The sequence below is a fragment of the Squalius cephalus genome, assembly GCF_949319135.1.
Source record: "Squalius cephalus genome assembly, chromosome: 13".
Lineage (NCBI taxonomy): Eukaryota > Metazoa > Chordata > Actinopteri > Cypriniformes > Leuciscidae > Squalius > Squalius cephalus.
The window spans coordinates 17,427,126-17,444,755 of NC_137134.1; the positions used below are offsets into that span (position 1 = coordinate 17,427,126).

A 17,630-nucleotide genomic window follows, 5' to 3' on the forward strand; every position below is an offset into this window, starting at 1 on the left:
CTTCACCATATTACACCTTTTGATGGTAAAATGTATTTTTATTTGTTACGAGTACATAAACTTCAAAAGATGTCTTGGAATGTTTTTAAAAAAATTGCATTTTGCATTAAATTATTATTATATATACATATATAGATATATAGATATATATCTCAATCTCAATAGAGGGGGTTTGGGGGGATTTAGGGGGTCCATATAGATACTTAGCTGTTAAATGTGATTCAAGTGAAGTGGCCCAGCTAATCTAATAAGGTTTTCCCTCTGGCAAGTTATAGTGCAGATATGGCTGGATTTGGCTTTTCATTAAATATACTCTCATTGCTCTTCGTTTGAAGGTACTGTCCAACTCCTTCATATGTATTTTCCGACTGTATGATGTAATATAATGTTTTAAGATGAATAAATGAGCTAAAAGAATGACCGATAATGTGCAAGCTACATTCTTGAGATGTCCACCTGAGAGTTTGAGAAGGATGCTATAGTTTAATGTGTGTACCAATAAATTCATACATGTAGACCAAATGTCTGTCTCTGTTTGAACAACTACAAATGTTTCTTGTTTCTAATTGTGTGTGTGAACTGTGAACAATTTTTTTTTTCTCAAGTTTTAATATTTAGCGTCTGAACAACGTTAGAATACTTATGCAAGTAAACATTAACACTAAGAGCAAATTAGTTTGCTGTTTGGTCTATGGGGCAGATGCAGATAGATAGATGTTTCATAATTGTTTTGCTATATTTCTAAAAAGGCTGTCGAATGGAAGTTACTTTGTGACAAACTACCTCGTATAGTGTGAGGATTTTAAAAAAAGTCAACGTGTTTTGTTAATATTTGCCATATAATATTGATAATGAGGTATTATATGTAAGCGTTGTTCAAATATATTCCTTCCGTTGTGTTTTAGGGTTAAGCTACTCAGCATGCCCTCCATTGGTTGCAGGAGGATATTAGGAGGGACGTGGTCTGCTGGTGGCACCGTGTCTCGCGTGACGCTGCTGGGGGAGGGAGCGAGACGACTCGAACAAGCTGCCCTTATTGCATGTTTGTTTACCGGCGGAACGCTTGATTAGTTTAACACGTTTAATATCGACGGCAGGTGCGTAACGTGGGACTTCAAATGCCCGACGCGAACAGCAAATCCGCTGGGGCTGGTACTCGCTAAGTGAAAATTGTCATCGAGTGATTTATCTCGCGTTTGCTCGCTCGACTTCAGCGTGTGCTGCCACTGACCTAGCGGCGCGTTTGTGAAACGGACGAATCAAACTTGTTTGCGGGGTTGTTTTGGATGCCTGGTCGCTTGTTTTCGGAATATGGCTCAGCATAGACACCACCATGTTGCGAGTTCCCAAAAGGCTTTAATGCTGGAGCTAAAAAGTCTCCAGGACGAGCCGGTTGAAGGCTTTAAAATAACTTTAGTCGATGAGTCGGACTTGTACAACTGGGAAGTCGCGATTTTTGGACCCCCCAACACGCACTATGAGGGGGGGTATTTTAAGGTGAGTGACGGCTGACTGTGTCTTATATTTTGTTAATTAATGAGTTTTATACATAGAGTAATTGTTTTTCATGATGTATAAATGTCATTTTTGAGGGTCAGTGACTCTATTTTATTACCATTGTTTATGACTCACGTTGTGAGTGTTTCTTTGTCCAATTCATTTTTTTAAAGAAGTGACGTTCTGTGGTTCCAAACCTGTTTGACTCACTTTCTTCCTTGGAACACAACATGAAACATATGAAGGAAATATGTGACTCAGGCTGTCATTATTATTCTGCCTATGTGTCCTTTTGTGTTCCGCGGAAGAAAGAACGATTTTGAACGACATGTGGGTGATAATATAATTTATTTTTCGCTGTACTGTCACTTTAAAACAGCGGTTCGGCGTTCTACTTTTCTAAACGCCAACGTTCCATTCGTCCAACATTTGCTCTTGTTCCCACAGTGTTACTTTTTACACACAGCTCTCTAGAACATTGACTGAACGTTGTAAAGTTCTCTCAATGTGATTTACTTGGTTAAAGTTCAAAGTATAGGCTTATTTCAAAGATGATAAACCACAACAGTCTTTTTCCAGAGCCAACCTATACAATCTATTGCTTCATTTTTGGAGCTGCATCACCTAGTGTTGTTCATGTTGAACATTTTCTGTCAACAGGAAGACATCAGTCATATTTATTGCTTCATCTGTCAATAGCTTTCATGACTCATGTGTGAGTTCATAAATGTAGTCAACAAAAATAATCCAATGCATTAACCTGAAAAACTGTAACAGATATAGGCTACTCTGTAATGTAACCTATGTTAAATACCTTGTGCTGTGTCCAAGCAAAGTCACTCTGGCAGACTACAACAATGGTGGAGTTATATTTAGCCCGGCTTCATAGCTATGCCTGTGTCGTTGGCTTGCATGCTGGCCAACCATCCTCCACACACACACACACACACACACACACACACACATGCCATCAGCAAGTGGCCACCGACCGGCTGGGCACATTGGCTACAACCTGGTTTGAACCAGAAACAAATGTATTATGCCAGTTCAGTCTCCTTTTCATGTTGTCTAAACTTTAGAGACGATTCATAGCTGTGAACATTCAGTTCAGTCAAAGTCTTTGGTTCAGTCCTGTTGTTGTCCTGCATTGATGTGGAAAACGGTGTGTGTTTCTGTTTGTTGTCGTGGAGGAAGGAAGCAGGTCAGCCATGGGACCCTCTCAGAGTCTCTTCCAACAGGAAGAGATGAGTAACCATGACTTCCTGCACACTACTACCCCATCAGAAACAGTCCGGTTTCTCTTCTGCATTTGTTTTTCTCTGTTGAAATGGACCTTTTATTCTGTTTTTTGGCATTATGATTGTTCACAACAAAACTATGTATGTACATATATGGAAATCTGAAAACCAATGTCCATGTTGTGGGGCCTAATTTCACTTGTAGCATTTATACAGGAAGAATTGTAGCTTTTATTTTTTGTTTTATATAATACTTTATATTTAGACAAAATGGTATAAAATTGAATCATCTTCGTTTCTTTTCAGCCATAATGTGAGAATTATCGGCTTGTTACAGAAGTTCAGGAGAAATGTGAAAATCTACCTATTACTCTGTTGTTCAATCTTTTTATTTGTCTGTCTGTCTCTGTTGCTCTATCTATGTATCTGTCTATCTATCTGTTGTTCTGTCTGTAATCTGTCTATCTATCTGTCTGTCTATTTATGTCTGTCTGTCGTTCTATCTCTCTCTCTCTGTCTGTCTATTTATCTGTCTGTTGTTCTATCTATCTGTATCTGTCTGTCTTTCTATCCATATGCCTGTCTGTCTGTCTATTTATCTGTCTGTTGTTCTATCTATCTGTATCTGTCTATCTGTCTGTCTTTCTATCCATATGCCTGTCTGTCTGTCTGTCTTTCTGTCTGTCTTTCTATATGTCGTTCTGTTTGTCTGTCTATCTATCGGTTTATCTGTCTATTTGTCTGTCTTTCTATCTATATCCCTGTCTGTCGTTCTATCTGTTTGTCTATTTATCTTTGACTGTCGTTCTATTTATCTTTTTGTCTGTCTCTGTCTGTCTATCTACCTGTTGTTCTATTTATCTTTGTCGTTCTATACTTCTGTCAATTTATCTTTCTGTCTGTCTTTCTCTCTTTCTGTCTAGTGTCTATCTCTCTGTTGGTCTTTTGTTCTATCTATTTCTCATGTCTGTCTGTCTATCTCATCGACAACAGACACAATTGTAAAATATATAGTTGTTTAAAATTAATTTTCAGTCAAGTGTATTTCCTTATTTAACAAACTTGACGTATTACCATAGAATTTACCGTATTTTTGTAGTCAATTTACAGTGGCTACGAACACTGCTCATCCATTCAGAATTGAATCGGAACAATCCGCTAAAAAGATTAGGCTATATAAAAACTTTTTTGAGTTTCTGACAAAAATTGTATTTTAATCGGAAGATAAATCGTTCCTGTAATATAAAATGACTCATATCGCTTTCGTCAGATTTTGGTCATGCCGTCCACCTCTAACGTCACTCTGTATCTGTCTTCAATTTTCCAGCTAAGAGAGATTTGGCACAGTCATTAAGTTCTCATGAGTGGGATCCCTTTAAGCAGGCTTCAAGTTCTTACACGTGGCGCTTAGCTGACAGGTAGCAGGGTTGGCATGCACACGCCCAGGCCCTTTGGCAGGTGGTGTGAGCTGGGCTTGACTCGAGTCATGTTACCCGCTGATGGAGTGTCACAGAAATGAGAGACTGATGCTCTAACTGTGCCTGTTCTGGCTTCATTTTGTGCCTGGAAGGTGTTTGGAGTGAGTCAGCCCATAATAACAACTCAATTTAACTCTTTCAAGATGTGTGCTGAATGGTCAGATGAATGTCAGATTTGACTTAATTTTACTCATGCTTACCTCAATAGTGAATGAAGGTTTTTGTACACTTCATATAATGTGTTATAGGGTCATTCCATGTCAAATCAACCAAATTTCGGAAACTTCCCCAGCTCAAATTTTAGATTTTGTTCTTTTTTTTTTTTCTTTTTTTTTTTTCTCTGTAGAAAGACAAACATAAGTAGCCAAAGGGTGAAAGACAAAATATTAAATGTAATTGATATATATTTACTGAGTAATGCAAATTACAAGTGGGTAAAATGACTTAAGATGGCAGCATCTTTATTCTATTTTTTACACTGCAAGTCTATTAATCAAATCTGTTGAATTTAGCAATCTTTGTTGCATTATAATTAGGGCTGTCAAAAGATTAATCGCGATTAATCGCATCCAAAATAAAACTTTGTGTTTACATAATATATGTGTGTGTATTGTGTATAATTATTTTGTATATATAAATACACACACATGCATGTATATATTTAAGAAATATTTGCATACATATACTGTATATATTTATATATAATTTGTATTATATATATAAAAAAATTATATATAAATTACACATTTTTCTTAAATATATACAAGCATGTGTGTGTATTTATATATACAAATTATACACAGTGCACAGTGCACACACATATATTATTTAAACAAACTTTTATTTTGGATGCGATTAATCGCGATTAATCTTTTGACAGCCCTAATTATAATCCAACGGTGACAGTTCAAAAATGGGAAAAAGCTAAGTTTGCATCCCTGTAACTCAAGTATCAAAGATATCATAATATCCTTTTATTTTCTGGTGCTTAATAAACATTACATTTGGTGTTTTCATTTCAAAGGCCCATGATAGTTCAATCCCAGAGATATGGAGATCTTAATGCGGCTCCATGAGTAAATTGGTCAATTTTAGTAGCATTTAATTTGACAACCATTTTCAGTGGTCAAAAACCAAATGTGCCTCACTTTTTCATACAGCTGATGCTTTATTATTTTAAAGAGAAATATCTTAAGAAAAAAGTTGAAACTAGAAATGTATCTATCAACACAATTGCATAAACACACCTGTCTGGGTGCCATGAACATTGTTTTTCCAAAGTGGGCATGCCTGTAACTCTAAAAGAAATTTTTTTTCTTTTCAATTTCAAGGCCTTATATAGTTCAGTCCCATAGATATGGGGGTCTTAAAGCAGCTCCATGTTCAAATTGTTGAATTGTATCTATTTTCAATGGTCAAGAACCAAATGTAGGTAACGTTTTTTTAAATAGCTGATAGTTGTTTAAAGAAGAATGTCTGAGATACATTTCTAGTTTCAATCAACAATTGCATAAACACACCTGTCTTGAGTGCCATGAATGTTGTTTTTCCAAAGTTTACATGCCTGTAACTCTAAAAGTATTTAATATATCTTAATATCCTTCTAGATTCTCATTCTTAATGGAAAAAATATATATATATTAATATCGACAATTTTCTTTTGGAACCTTCACTTTTAAGGCCTATAGTTCAGTCCCATATGGGGATATCAATGCAGCTTCATGTTAAATTTGTTGTATTTTACCCATTTAAAAACCAAATGTGGTTCCCTTTGCACACAACTGATACTTACTGCATTTTTAAAGGGGAATGTCTGAAGAATAAATAATGTTGAAGCTAGAAGTGTATCTTGTTTCCCTCTATCAAAATAATTATATAGAACACATACCTCTCTGAGGCATAAATACCTCTCAATAGACTGTTCATAAGAATCTATGCTTGAATCAGTTTCAGGGATATTTGGAAGGAGGGATTTGTTCATTTTAACAGCTTCTGAAGCTTCCAAGAGTTCAAATGCGCAGTGTCATTAACTACACGTTGCATTGACATCCCAATATCTCTGGGATTAAACCACATAGGGCCTTAAAAATGAAGATTCCAAAAGAAAAGTTTATTCCAAATTAGAATCTATAAGGATATTAAGATATCTTTAATATGTCGTTTAGTTACAGGCACGCCAACTTTGGGAAAAAATATTTATGGCACTCAGACAGGTATATTCTATGTAATTGTTTATAGAAAAAAAACAAGATACATTTCCAGTTTCAACATTATTTGTTGTTCAGATATTCCTCTTTAAAAGGAAAAAGTATCAGCCGTGATAAAAGGTGGGCGAAAATTACTTTTATAGAGATGCCAGCATCATTATTTTATTTTCACACATAGATGGTTAGGTGTATCAGTAAATTCTATGGTAACACTTTATTTTGATGGTCCTTTTTGTACATTATGTTGACTAACTAACTTTGCAACTACATGTGAACTATCTCTCATTAGAGTATTAGTAGACTGTCTGCTTATTATCTGCTAACAATTTATTGTGATGATCCTCATTCTACTGACTATAAGTAACTGTCAACTTATTTTAACCCTAACCCTACAGTCTACTGACACTCTAATGAGAGTTAGTAGACATGTCGGTGCAAAGTTACTTGGTCAACAGAATGTGTTAAAGGGACCATCAAAATAAAGTGAAACCAATCCTTGTTGCAATAGTGACATTTCAAAAATAGGAAGAAGCACCATGTTTTTCCCCAAAAGTGTGCATGCCTGTAACTCAAGAAGTATTAAATGTATCTTAATATCCTTTATCTAATATCTTAGATTTGGGTAATAACAAACTTTATTTTGATATCTTCACTTTTAAGGCTCTATATGGTTCAATCCCAGAGATATGGGGATTTTGTGGCTCCATGAGTAAATTGTACACCTTTTCAGTGGTCGAAAGCCAAATGTGGGTCACTTTGCATACAGCTGATACTTTTTTCTGTTAAACAGGAATGTATGAGGAACAAATAATGTTACAACTAGAACTAGCATTAAATATGCTTCTGAATATCAAACTGTGTAAAGTTCCTGGGAAAAAAACTACGGAAAATGTGAGACGTGAAGCTAGAAATTATTTTTAAAACCACATTTGGACCACATTTGCTAAAATGTTTCCATCTGAACGGTCAGGTTGGATTGGACTTGTTTTTTTGTTTTTGCTCATTCTTACCTAAATCAATGAAGGTTTTTGTACAAATCATATAATCATATAGCTGTGGGAATTAAAAGAACAACTTCCTACCTATGACCCTCAGGGACACCATTTTCCCGTCAGCTCTGTTTCAGTTGGGATGGAGGGAGTGAGATTATGCAATGGAAAATGAGGAAGAGTGATAGAGGTGTTGGAGAACAGGACTTTTTTTTTTTTTTCAAGGAGAGCAGCAGTGACCTGGTTTATTTCCTCTACCAGCTCAATATCCATGGGATTCTCGTTTACTCAAATGGGATTGTAGGAGAGAGATTTATATTTAGGCAGCTCTAAGACAGGGATTTTTCATGCAAAAATGTATTTTTAATTCCAAGATGCCCATAATGTCATTTGCATTTCACTTCAACCAAATATACGGATATGAGTGTACTGCAGAATGAGTTTCTCGTGTAAACCAAATGCTGTATTTGGCTCGTTCACGAAGTTTAACATCTGTTGAATCAACCGTTCCAAAAACAATGAGCTGTGACACATCGTATGACACTCATCTTGCCAGTAGATATTCAGTTGTACCAACCATTAAGGAATCATATAATGCCAAACGACCACTTCCAATTTGGGAGATAAATTTAGAGTTGTAACATATCAGGCCCCGTTTACACCTGGTATTAAGAAGCGTTTTCGTTGATCGGATCACAAGTGGATGACTCTAATTACAGGTGTAAACGGGGTCTAAATTGTTTTGACTTGTCTACTTTCGACCACTTCCAGAGGTAGTTGAAAACGGATTCGACCGGATTGCTTTCGTAGTGTGAAAAACACTCATGTGATCAAACAGCCACAAAAGACCGTATTCTCTCCGCCTACTGACCTAATGCCTAAACATTATGGGAAGCGAACTAGCCAGACAGGATCTCAACTTTGTCGGCTGAAGAAAGTTTGATTTGAAAACGAAAAACATACCAAGCACAATGATCTAAAAAAAAAAAAAAAACCCATACAGTAACATTTAGTAACACAGACCCTCCCCTTAAAGAAATACGGACAGAAGGGATTGAAAGTGGACAAAAGAGACGGATTAAAACACCAGGTGTAAACGGGAATGTCTCCCTCATCTACTAGTGATCCGATCGACCAAACGCATAATACCAGGTGTAAACAAAAATAAATCTCAGCCTCTGACAAAGTTCTGGCAGCAGCAGAAAGTTGTTCACTGAGCTTTGACCCTGATGATTGGTACATCTCATTCTTAGCTGTGATGTATATCATACAGTCTGATAGACTGCTGGTGTTGCGCAAGCTATGATCGTAAAAATCATACACAGCCTATTTATACAGGGCTTCAAGTATTGGCTGGTACGCAAAAATCTGTATTTTTGCACATCCCTGTGCCTTAAGTTTAAGTCCTCTCATCTAGTTGTTAGATAATGTAGCTAAAGAGAGACACTGCTGTCACAAGCTCTTGTGTGTCGGGTCATGTGCAGCGGCGACTCCTGTAAGCTGCCTCTGGCGAAACGTAATACCGTTACCTTCTTACACGGATCCCTACTTGAGGTTTAATACGCTTGCTTGCTTGAAAGTTGCCCTGCGCTACTCCGGTATCAGGAATCGAGTATCACTTGATATGTACAGGTGGCACTGTGTGTGTGTGTGTGTTTGGTTGCTGGCTCTCCCAACCCCCAGTCTCCCCTCCGAGAGCTGGCCCTTTGAAGCACACACCAGCTGACCGTGCCAAATCAGCAAATGTGTGTGTATGTGTGGGGGTTGCGGAGTGGTCCGTATGCATGTGTGCCCACCACCCTCTGTATTGTAAGGCACCAGGCTCAGCTTTCTACAGATTGTGAAGGATCTGTGTGTATAAAGGGTTTGTTTATGCTCGGATATACATGAATATGCATGTCACTGATCCAGTGTGTAATCGTATCACTGAATTTAAAATCTGAGCAAGTTTAGACCTCGGCGAACCTTTAAAATGGTGCCTCCAACCCCACGGTTGGAACGATAGTCCATGAACTGGTGTTTAATTGATTTTCCCTTTTCATAAAGCTCTTAGGTTTCTTCTAGGTAAGAAGTTCACAAACTATCATGAACCCCTGGTGGATCTACAAGTTGTTTTTAAGATTGCTGCTCTACCTGTGAAAAGTGTACTTGTAGATGGTACATGCTTGTCTTGGTAATTGTCTTGGCCTGCTAACACCCACATGAAGCTTACAGTAGTGCTCACGCTTTTAACTGATAGTATTTATACATGTTTGAGGATGTGTAATTCTACAGCGCATTGAAATGCTTGAAGTCTTCTGTCGAAATTTGGGACGGATTATCAGCCTCAGCACAAATCAGTGTATATGCTGTTGGCTGCATTGCAGATGGTAGCTTAACTTGTAACAGGCTTTCAGCTAAATCAGATATTCTCAAATGGGAAACGTATCAAAGGGTAGTGCTTGATTTTGAAAGGGATGTGTGGTTTGGAGCATGAGAGATTTTTGTAATTTACCCAAGCAGTTTTTACCATTGAATAGATCATTAAATGTGTCATGGAGGTGTATTTTGCTGTTAAATGACAAAGCTATACAGTACCCGTAGAGATTGGGTGTTGGTGTTATATTGCTCCATTGAGTGAGCTCATCACGTATTGTTGAAAGACAATGTGCTATTATATCCGTTCCCTAATAAATGTGTTATTTCTTTCAGGCACGCATCAAATTCCCCATTGACTACCCGTACTCGCCTCCTGCCTTCAGATTCCTCACCAAGATGTGGCATCCCAACATCTATGAGGTTATACTCAAACCCAATCAAACTACAGCCTGATCAGTGTTGGCTTTCATTAAAACTTATATGAATTCAATTCATTACACAAACATGTAATACTTATTATGAATTTTACCTTTTTATTTAAAAATAAATGAATGTAGGAATTTACCTAATTTGAACATCCTAATTGCTTTTGCATCAGACCTTTTTTTTTTTGTTTTGTTTTTTTTTTTCTTAAAAATGGAACTGAGTGTGATCAAATAAATGCACTGGTTATACAGAAGTCCACACTGAAAATCTGGTCTATCTGAAAATCTATATATCTTTAAGGTTTTTTTTTTTTTTTTTTAAATGAAAAGTTGAAAAACTATTTCTAGGTCACTAATCAAATCAAGTTTATTTATATGGCACTATAAAAATTGGTTCAAAGCTTTTTAATAAAAATCAGTGTATAATAATAATAATAATAATAATAATTGTAAAATACATTTATTCACTCAGTTTTAATGCTGGTAATAGGGCTGCACGATTCTTGCTAAAATGTGAATCACGATTTTTCTCCATGGGAATTGAGATCACGATTCTCTTACACGATTCTCATTTTTTCAACCAAAATGTATTGCACTCAAGTACACAAAAAACAAACAAACAAAAAAAAAAACAAAGCACATTCAGTATAATAAAGTGCAGGAGAAACAAAAATTGTCTCTTTTCTTTATTTTAGCCCCCTTAAAGTGAATAATTTTAAAGCTTTATGTTGTTGAACATAAGAGAACATTAACATATATAATAGCCTAAATAAAAATAACTAAATAGAACCTGTGATTTTTGCTCCATTTGGCACAGAATGTACATAGTACTTACATCTACTGTGTTTACGGGAATACTCGACATGGCGTTTTGAAACATTTCTGTGTTTATTTGGCCGTTTAGACGCGCAACCGGAGACAAAGACTGCTTGTCCGTGTTGCGCTCGGAGCGCGCGCACTGCATCCTGTCAGTATAATTCAGTTCTCTTTCGCGACTTATCGCGCATTTAATATTTATTTTCGATATAAAGCAATTCTGCTCTTTTCTTTCTCTTTCATCCATGATTTGTTATTAATAACTTTAAACAGAATCATCAACTGAAATCTGCGCGGATTATCAAAAATACGACACATTTATAGGACATAAAATTGTCTCTGCGCAAAAGTGTAAGTAAAAGGACAGCAAAGCACCCGTTTCAATAAAAGGATATATTAAAGTTTATATGGTTTTCGCCATTACCTTAAACAAGCTGCAGCTGCTTGAATCCAGTGCAGGAGCTGTAACTATTAGATTACCACAGAAGCGGTTAGTTGATTGCTGTGGTGACTCGTGACACTCGCGAACAGCAGTGAACACGCACTTTTGCCGGTACAACTTGAATATTATTATTATCATACACTTTTCATTAACTTCGGTAGGCTGTACAACAAGGGAATTGTAATTGGCTGCTTTTTCTGCAGAGGTCTGAATGCAGGGAAATACACAGAAGTGAATCGCCATCATTAAGAAATGAGATCGCATTTATGTTTGAATCGAGATCGTGATTTTTTTTTTTTTCGATTAATCGTGCAGCCCTAGCTGGTAATAAAATTTATTTTATAAATGAGGGGAAATTTCACTAATGAAATTTGACTTGTGGTTTTAAGACTTTTGAACTTTTGAAAAAAAAAAAATTATATATATATTCAGTGATTTTTATTAACTCTTTCCCTGCCATTGACAGAATTTTCCGGCTTTGCGTGTTTTACACACATTGAAGTGTTGATAAAGAAATAATAGATTAAAGCTAGAATTAAACATTTGTTTATTTTAAAGCAGGGGCTCTTTTCTTTCTTTTAAAATATTGCATCCTCAGATATTCATACAAATAAATATTCTGGGGGCCGTGGAATTGTGAAAATTATCAAAAACGCTGGTGGCTGGCCACTTATTTTTATTTTTATTTAAACCTCTGGTAGGGAAAGAGTTAACAAAAAAATCAATAGATCGTGCACAATTAGGTATTAAACGTATTGACAGCCCCTTTAACATCATTTGACATTATTTCAGAATGGCGACGTATGTATTTCCATCCTGCACCCGCCAGTGGACGATCCCCAGAGTGGAGAACTGCCATCAGAGAGGTGGAACCCAACACAGAATGTGAGGTACAACATCCTTCTAAATCAAAAGCCTGTCTGAATGTTACAGCAGGATATTTGACAGTTTCTCCCTTGTGATGTTTACACAATGCCTCTTCCTCTCAGTTCACCTCAACAGTTTGAGATTAATAATTAAGCCAAATGGTCGTAATTGGTTTCGTTTAATCGGCTGATATCTACTTCCCTTTCAGAACGATCTTATTGAGCGTTATCTCGCTGTTGAATGAACCCAACACCTTCTCGCCAGCCAACGTGGACGCCTCTGTCATGTACCGCAAATGGAGGGACAGTAAGGGGAAAGACCGCGAATATGCAGAGATCATCAGGTTCAAAAAACCCTTTCACTCATTTGCGGTCATGCTTAAACATATTTGCATATTTACATGCATAATGTTCATAATTTGTTTTGTATTTTGAGGGTTGCACTCAACTGCATGTTTTGGTCCTGGTTCACAGGAAGCAGGTTTTAGCCACCAAAGCCGAAGCAGAACGGGACGGGGTCAAAGTGCCCACCACACTGGCGGAGTACTGCATCCGTACCCGCGCCCCACCCGCCGACGAGGGCACCACCTTATTCTACGATGACTACTACGATGATGAGGATTTAGACGACGACGATGAAGAGGAAGGTGAGGGCTGTCGCTATGATGAAGACGACTCTGGGACGGAGGACTCTTGACGACCCGAGCTTTCCGAACTCTTCACTTCTGGTTTCCGTTTGGTTTTAAATCAAGGAAAAGGAATAATTTTTCAGTTTGAAGATCCTGAGCTCCCTAATGTCACAAAGGGCAAGAGGTTATTGATCCCGATGAACTGTTTTTGTACTTCTGTTCGAACGGCAACTGACAGTTGCAGTCAACTCCAAACCCAGACGCTTTGAGGGTTTGTTTTTTATTTCTTACATTTTGTTTTGTCTGGTTTGTTGGGGGGCAGGTTTGGTTCAACCAATCAGTGCGAAACAGTCCAGCTCATGTTTATTTGGTCCTTGATAAATAACTAACTTGCCTTTCAAAGGCACCTGATCTCAGGTTTTCCATTTCTGTGATTTAACAGTATTGGCGTCTTGAGTGGGGGGGAAAGTAGCTAATACACATTCTCAGGGCTACTTCTCTTTCTTACACCACAATGCATTATATTGTGCTTCTGTAGCCAAGGACTGAACAAGCTTCTCCGATAAATGTTCTCCAGAAGAGGATTTCGGCAAGGCGTTTGATAAATTGATGCATCGCATACAGTTCACACCATTCTAAGCTTGGTTTCCTTTGGGACTTCAATATGTGTCATTTTACCCACAAACAAACCTGTCTTTATGTGTGTTTTGTTTTCGATTTTATGGGGGTTGCGAGGTAGTTTGAATCTTTTGAGTTTGATTCTGCGCTATATTTAGCTACTCTTTGACATTTGAGGGTATTTTAGTTTTGTTATTCTGTATATCCTTATTCATTTTAAAGCTTTGTGGTGACTTTATTTGGAACCTAAAATCCTCCTCAGGAAAACATTGGTGTGTTTGTGGCTCACCTTTTGACCCCAACAGACTCTCCAAACCCGCTCAGCTGATTTATATGCACAAAGGGGTATTTTAGGCCACTTTCCCTTCTTGTTTGTACTTTTTTTTTTTTTTCTCTTTTCTTTTTTTTTCTTTTTGGTATGCTTTGTAAATCTATTTAAAGTCTGAATAAAGGTCTTTATTAGAATTGCTGTAATTCAATTATGTTGATGAATAAACAAATAATAAAATCCAATTATATAATGAATAGTAAATTATCTTTCTACACCGCTATATATATATATATATATATATATATATATATATATATATATATATATATATATATATATATATATATTTTAATAAAAATGAAATTAAAGCAACTGTAGATGGTGCCACTGTGCCAACTTGTACCAAAGTACCAATTTTGCCACTAGAGGGCAGCAGTGGGCTGCTTATTGTAATGGAATTACATTTGTCAACCTAGCCTAACTATAGCCAATAGGTTAATGTGTTTATCTACCTGACATTTCTTTTTCAAAATTGAGCGTTTGGTTTAAATTTGCTACATTTCAAATTAAAGCAGCTCAAAATTAAAGGCATTATAAACTTCACTGCCCATGTGAGTCAACATGGATTCCCTTGTGTGTATATATTAAGATAAAGCACCATACTTTAGTACAATGCAAGTGAAGAAAAGGCTTATGCTAGACAGTCATCCGTTAAATGGATGTGAAGGAATAATTTGCTATTTAAAGGTATAAATCTTGATCGTAGGTGGTAGACCTTTCATGGAATGAGGAGTGAATGGACTTTCACACACATGCCAAGATCCATTTTGAAGGGGCTTTGTCAAGATGTCACTGTAGTCTGGAGTTTTTCTGCACATCTGTGACGCCGACAAACCTTGAAGGTCAGCTAAACTGAAAGGTCTTTGATTGGAGGCATGACCACGGCATAAGGCACTGATGATCTGCGACTCTGATCTGTCACGCCAGAGCCATTGCTAAAATTCACAGAGCCGGGACAACATTTTTGTTGATCGACACATTTTGATTTTGTAATTCAGGGGCCTTTTTTAAAAAACAATTTAATTGTAACATTTAAATAAAAAAAAATAATGCATGAATGAATAAACTCAATGTTCTGGAAAAAAAATTTTTTTTTTGCTTCCAAACATGATTCCATGTTCATATTGTATTTTGTGACCGCAATCTCTACTGGATTTAAAATCCTTATCCAGTAATCATTATCATTGGTCAAATGAAGTGGAAATCCTGTAAAACCTTTTAGCTTATCTTGGAAGGCAATAAAACTTCATAATTAACCACATTCTGTGTTGTGCCACAACTTAAAGGGACAGTTTCCCCAAAAATGTAAATTCTGTCAGCAATTTCTTTCTTCTGCTGAAGAAGATATTTTGAAGAATAACCAAAGTTGACAGGCCCCATTGACTTCCATAGTATATCACTTTTTGGTTACTGACATTCTTCAAAATATCTTCTTCAGCAGAAGAAAAAAATTGCTGACGGAATTAAATTTGTGTAAACTGTCCCTTTAAGTTGTGGCACCACACAGAATGTGGTTATATGTGAAGTATTGTAGAAACTTGGCAGAAGAAAGATATTCATACAGGTTTGGAACAACTTGAGGGTGAGTAAATGATGACAGATTTTTCATTTTTGGGTGAACTATCCCTTTAATGTTTCATTATAGGTTCAACTACTGTATATGAAGCATCCTTAACCCATCATAACAGGGTCTTGCCCTCCAGACAGGAGTGTTCTTCTCACACACTCTTCGCTGTTGCTGATTGGTGGGTCGAGCGATTCAGACAAGAGGTTGATGGGAAAAACTTGAAGTCTCCCAGGAGGGTATGAGTGTGTCGCTGTCGCCAAGGAAACCAATGACGGGCAATGTAGTTTAACAATAAACCCTACTGTGAAATTAGTGAGTGGTGTTTATTCTCTTCCTTTCTCCCCACTTGCGTTTGTCAAAGAACATAAATGAATCCATGTGAGCCATACATTACTTGTTTGAACACTAAGAGCTCTTAGCCTTTTGGCTGTCCAACTATGGCATTCATTTTCTAGTTCAAGGCTGTTTCTTGTTATACCGGATCTTTATTTCTGTCCTCTAGTCATCCATCCAAACTCTTGAAATAGAGGCACACAGTGCGACTTGGTAATGGCACTTGACATGAGTTCGTACTGAATTTGGTGAACAGACTATCTATGCTACATTTAGCATTAAAAAAAACATTGTCACGACTTAAAGGGACAGTTCACCCAAAAATGAAAATTCTGTCATCATTTACTCGCCCTCATGTCGTTCCAAACCCGCAAGACTTTTGATAATCTTCGGAAAACAAATGAACACCTTTTTGATGAAATATGAGATTTCTGTCCCTCCATTGACAGCTAAGCAACTACCACTTTGACGCTTCAAAAAGTTTATGAAGAGATCGTAAAACTAATCCATATGAATTGAGTGGTTTAGTCAAAATTTTCTGAAGAGACTCGATCGCTTTATATGATGAACAGATTGGCTTTTTTTCACAATAACATTGATCAGCAAACTGAAGCTCAATGTTAGTATACGCGTACTTGCAAGAACAAAGCTCATTGGTTCTTGCAGAAGCTCAAATGTGCTGCGTAACATGAGAATGAAACTCATTGGAATATAAGCCTACATTCAAACTGTTCATCATACAAAGCGATCGAGTCTCTTCAGAAAATTTGCACTAAACTGCTTAATTCATGTGGATTAGTTTTACGATCTCTTCATAAACTTTTTGAAGCATCAAGTGGTAGTTGTGTATGAGGGACAGAAATCTCTCAGATTTCATTAAAAATATATAAAAAAATTTGTTCCGAAGATGAATGAAAGTCTTACAGGTTTGGAACGACACGAGGGCGAGTAATTAATGACAGAATTTTCATTTTTGGGTGGACTATGAAGGCCTATGGTAATTTTTGTTTCATTGCAATTATAGTAAGTTTTTTTACTTCAAAAAGCACCAGAAAAGTTTCATAAACGTGTTCTATTTGACTCGTTCTATGTCTTTTGAAGTCATACTATAGCTTTGTGAGAGAAACCGATCTAAATGTAGACTGTTAGCGTTAACCGCTGAGTCAGTAAATGGTCCACCCTCTTGAGTGTTCCCGATCGAATCATTTACATTTTAGATTTTGTCAACCGATTAATTGAAAAGATTGTAACAATTTTCTCAATAAGCTAGCCTATTTGGGCTGATATCAATAGCCTATTTTATTTTCATTAGTAGCCTAAATAAAAACTTAAGTTGTGTTCTTTTTCTCACAAATATCGTATGGCTTCAGCACATCGCGTGAACTTTTTTTTAATATATAGGCTAGTTCCTGAGCATTTTTTTTATAAGCTTTTCGTGAAAGTACATGTCCATAAGTCAATGCTTAATCTATTCCTGGAGCCCCACAGCATCACCCCGGGGTTTTCTTTCCCCACGGGTCACTATTCGGAACCTGTTCTATTTCTGCTTCTGTAAAAATCTATTTGTTGCCATAGATATGGCAAGGTCTCCAGGGAAACCAATGATCGCGGCAGAAGATTGGCAAGTGATTTAAATTAAATTAAGTCAAGTGCTTTTGTGCTCCGCTGACTTCACTTTTTCAGAACAGTCAATTTTAGCAGTGACTGAGCAACTAACAAGCGACGATGGAGTAGCCTATGCTTATTTTGCATCCTCTTCTGTGAGAACAGATTTAATCAACTCCAGCCATTACTGTCTGAAGGCTATAGCCTACACACTGTTGCTATTACTAAAGC

The 17,630-nt window shown here is 36.9% G+C and overlaps 1 protein-coding gene across 1 annotated transcript; it reads left to right on the forward strand.

Annotated features, from left to right (window-relative positions):
* Window positions 1-937: 937 nt before the first annotated feature.
* cdc34a (cell division cycle 34 homolog a) lies at window positions 938-14,028 on the forward strand. The gene is made up of 5 exons (XM_079889736.1): window positions 938-1,497; window positions 10,101-10,187; window positions 12,243-12,340; window positions 12,526-12,660; window positions 12,791-14,028. Exons 1-5 carry the CDS (start codon window positions 1,312-1,314, stop codon window positions 13,011-13,013), a joined length of 729 nt encoding a protein of 242 aa, XP_079745862.1. The 5' UTR covers window positions 938-1,311; the 3' UTR covers window positions 13,014-14,028.
* The last annotated feature ends 3,602 nt before the right edge of the window (window positions 14,029-17,630 follow it).

Bases quoted from the DNA above. Each gene is read 5' to 3' on its own strand.
- cdc34a (XM_079889736.1), top strand. From the start codon at position 1,312: ATGGCTCAGCATAGACACCACCATGTTGCGAGTTCCCAAAAGGCTTTA. The intron at 10,188-12,242 runs GTTATACTCAAA...ACATTATTTCAG, and splicing joins GGCATCCCAACATCTATGAG to AATGGCGACGTATGTATTTC. The intron at 12,341-12,525 runs GTACAACATCCT...CTTCCCTTTCAG, and splicing joins AACCCAACACAGAATGTGAG to AACGATCTTATTGAGCGTTA.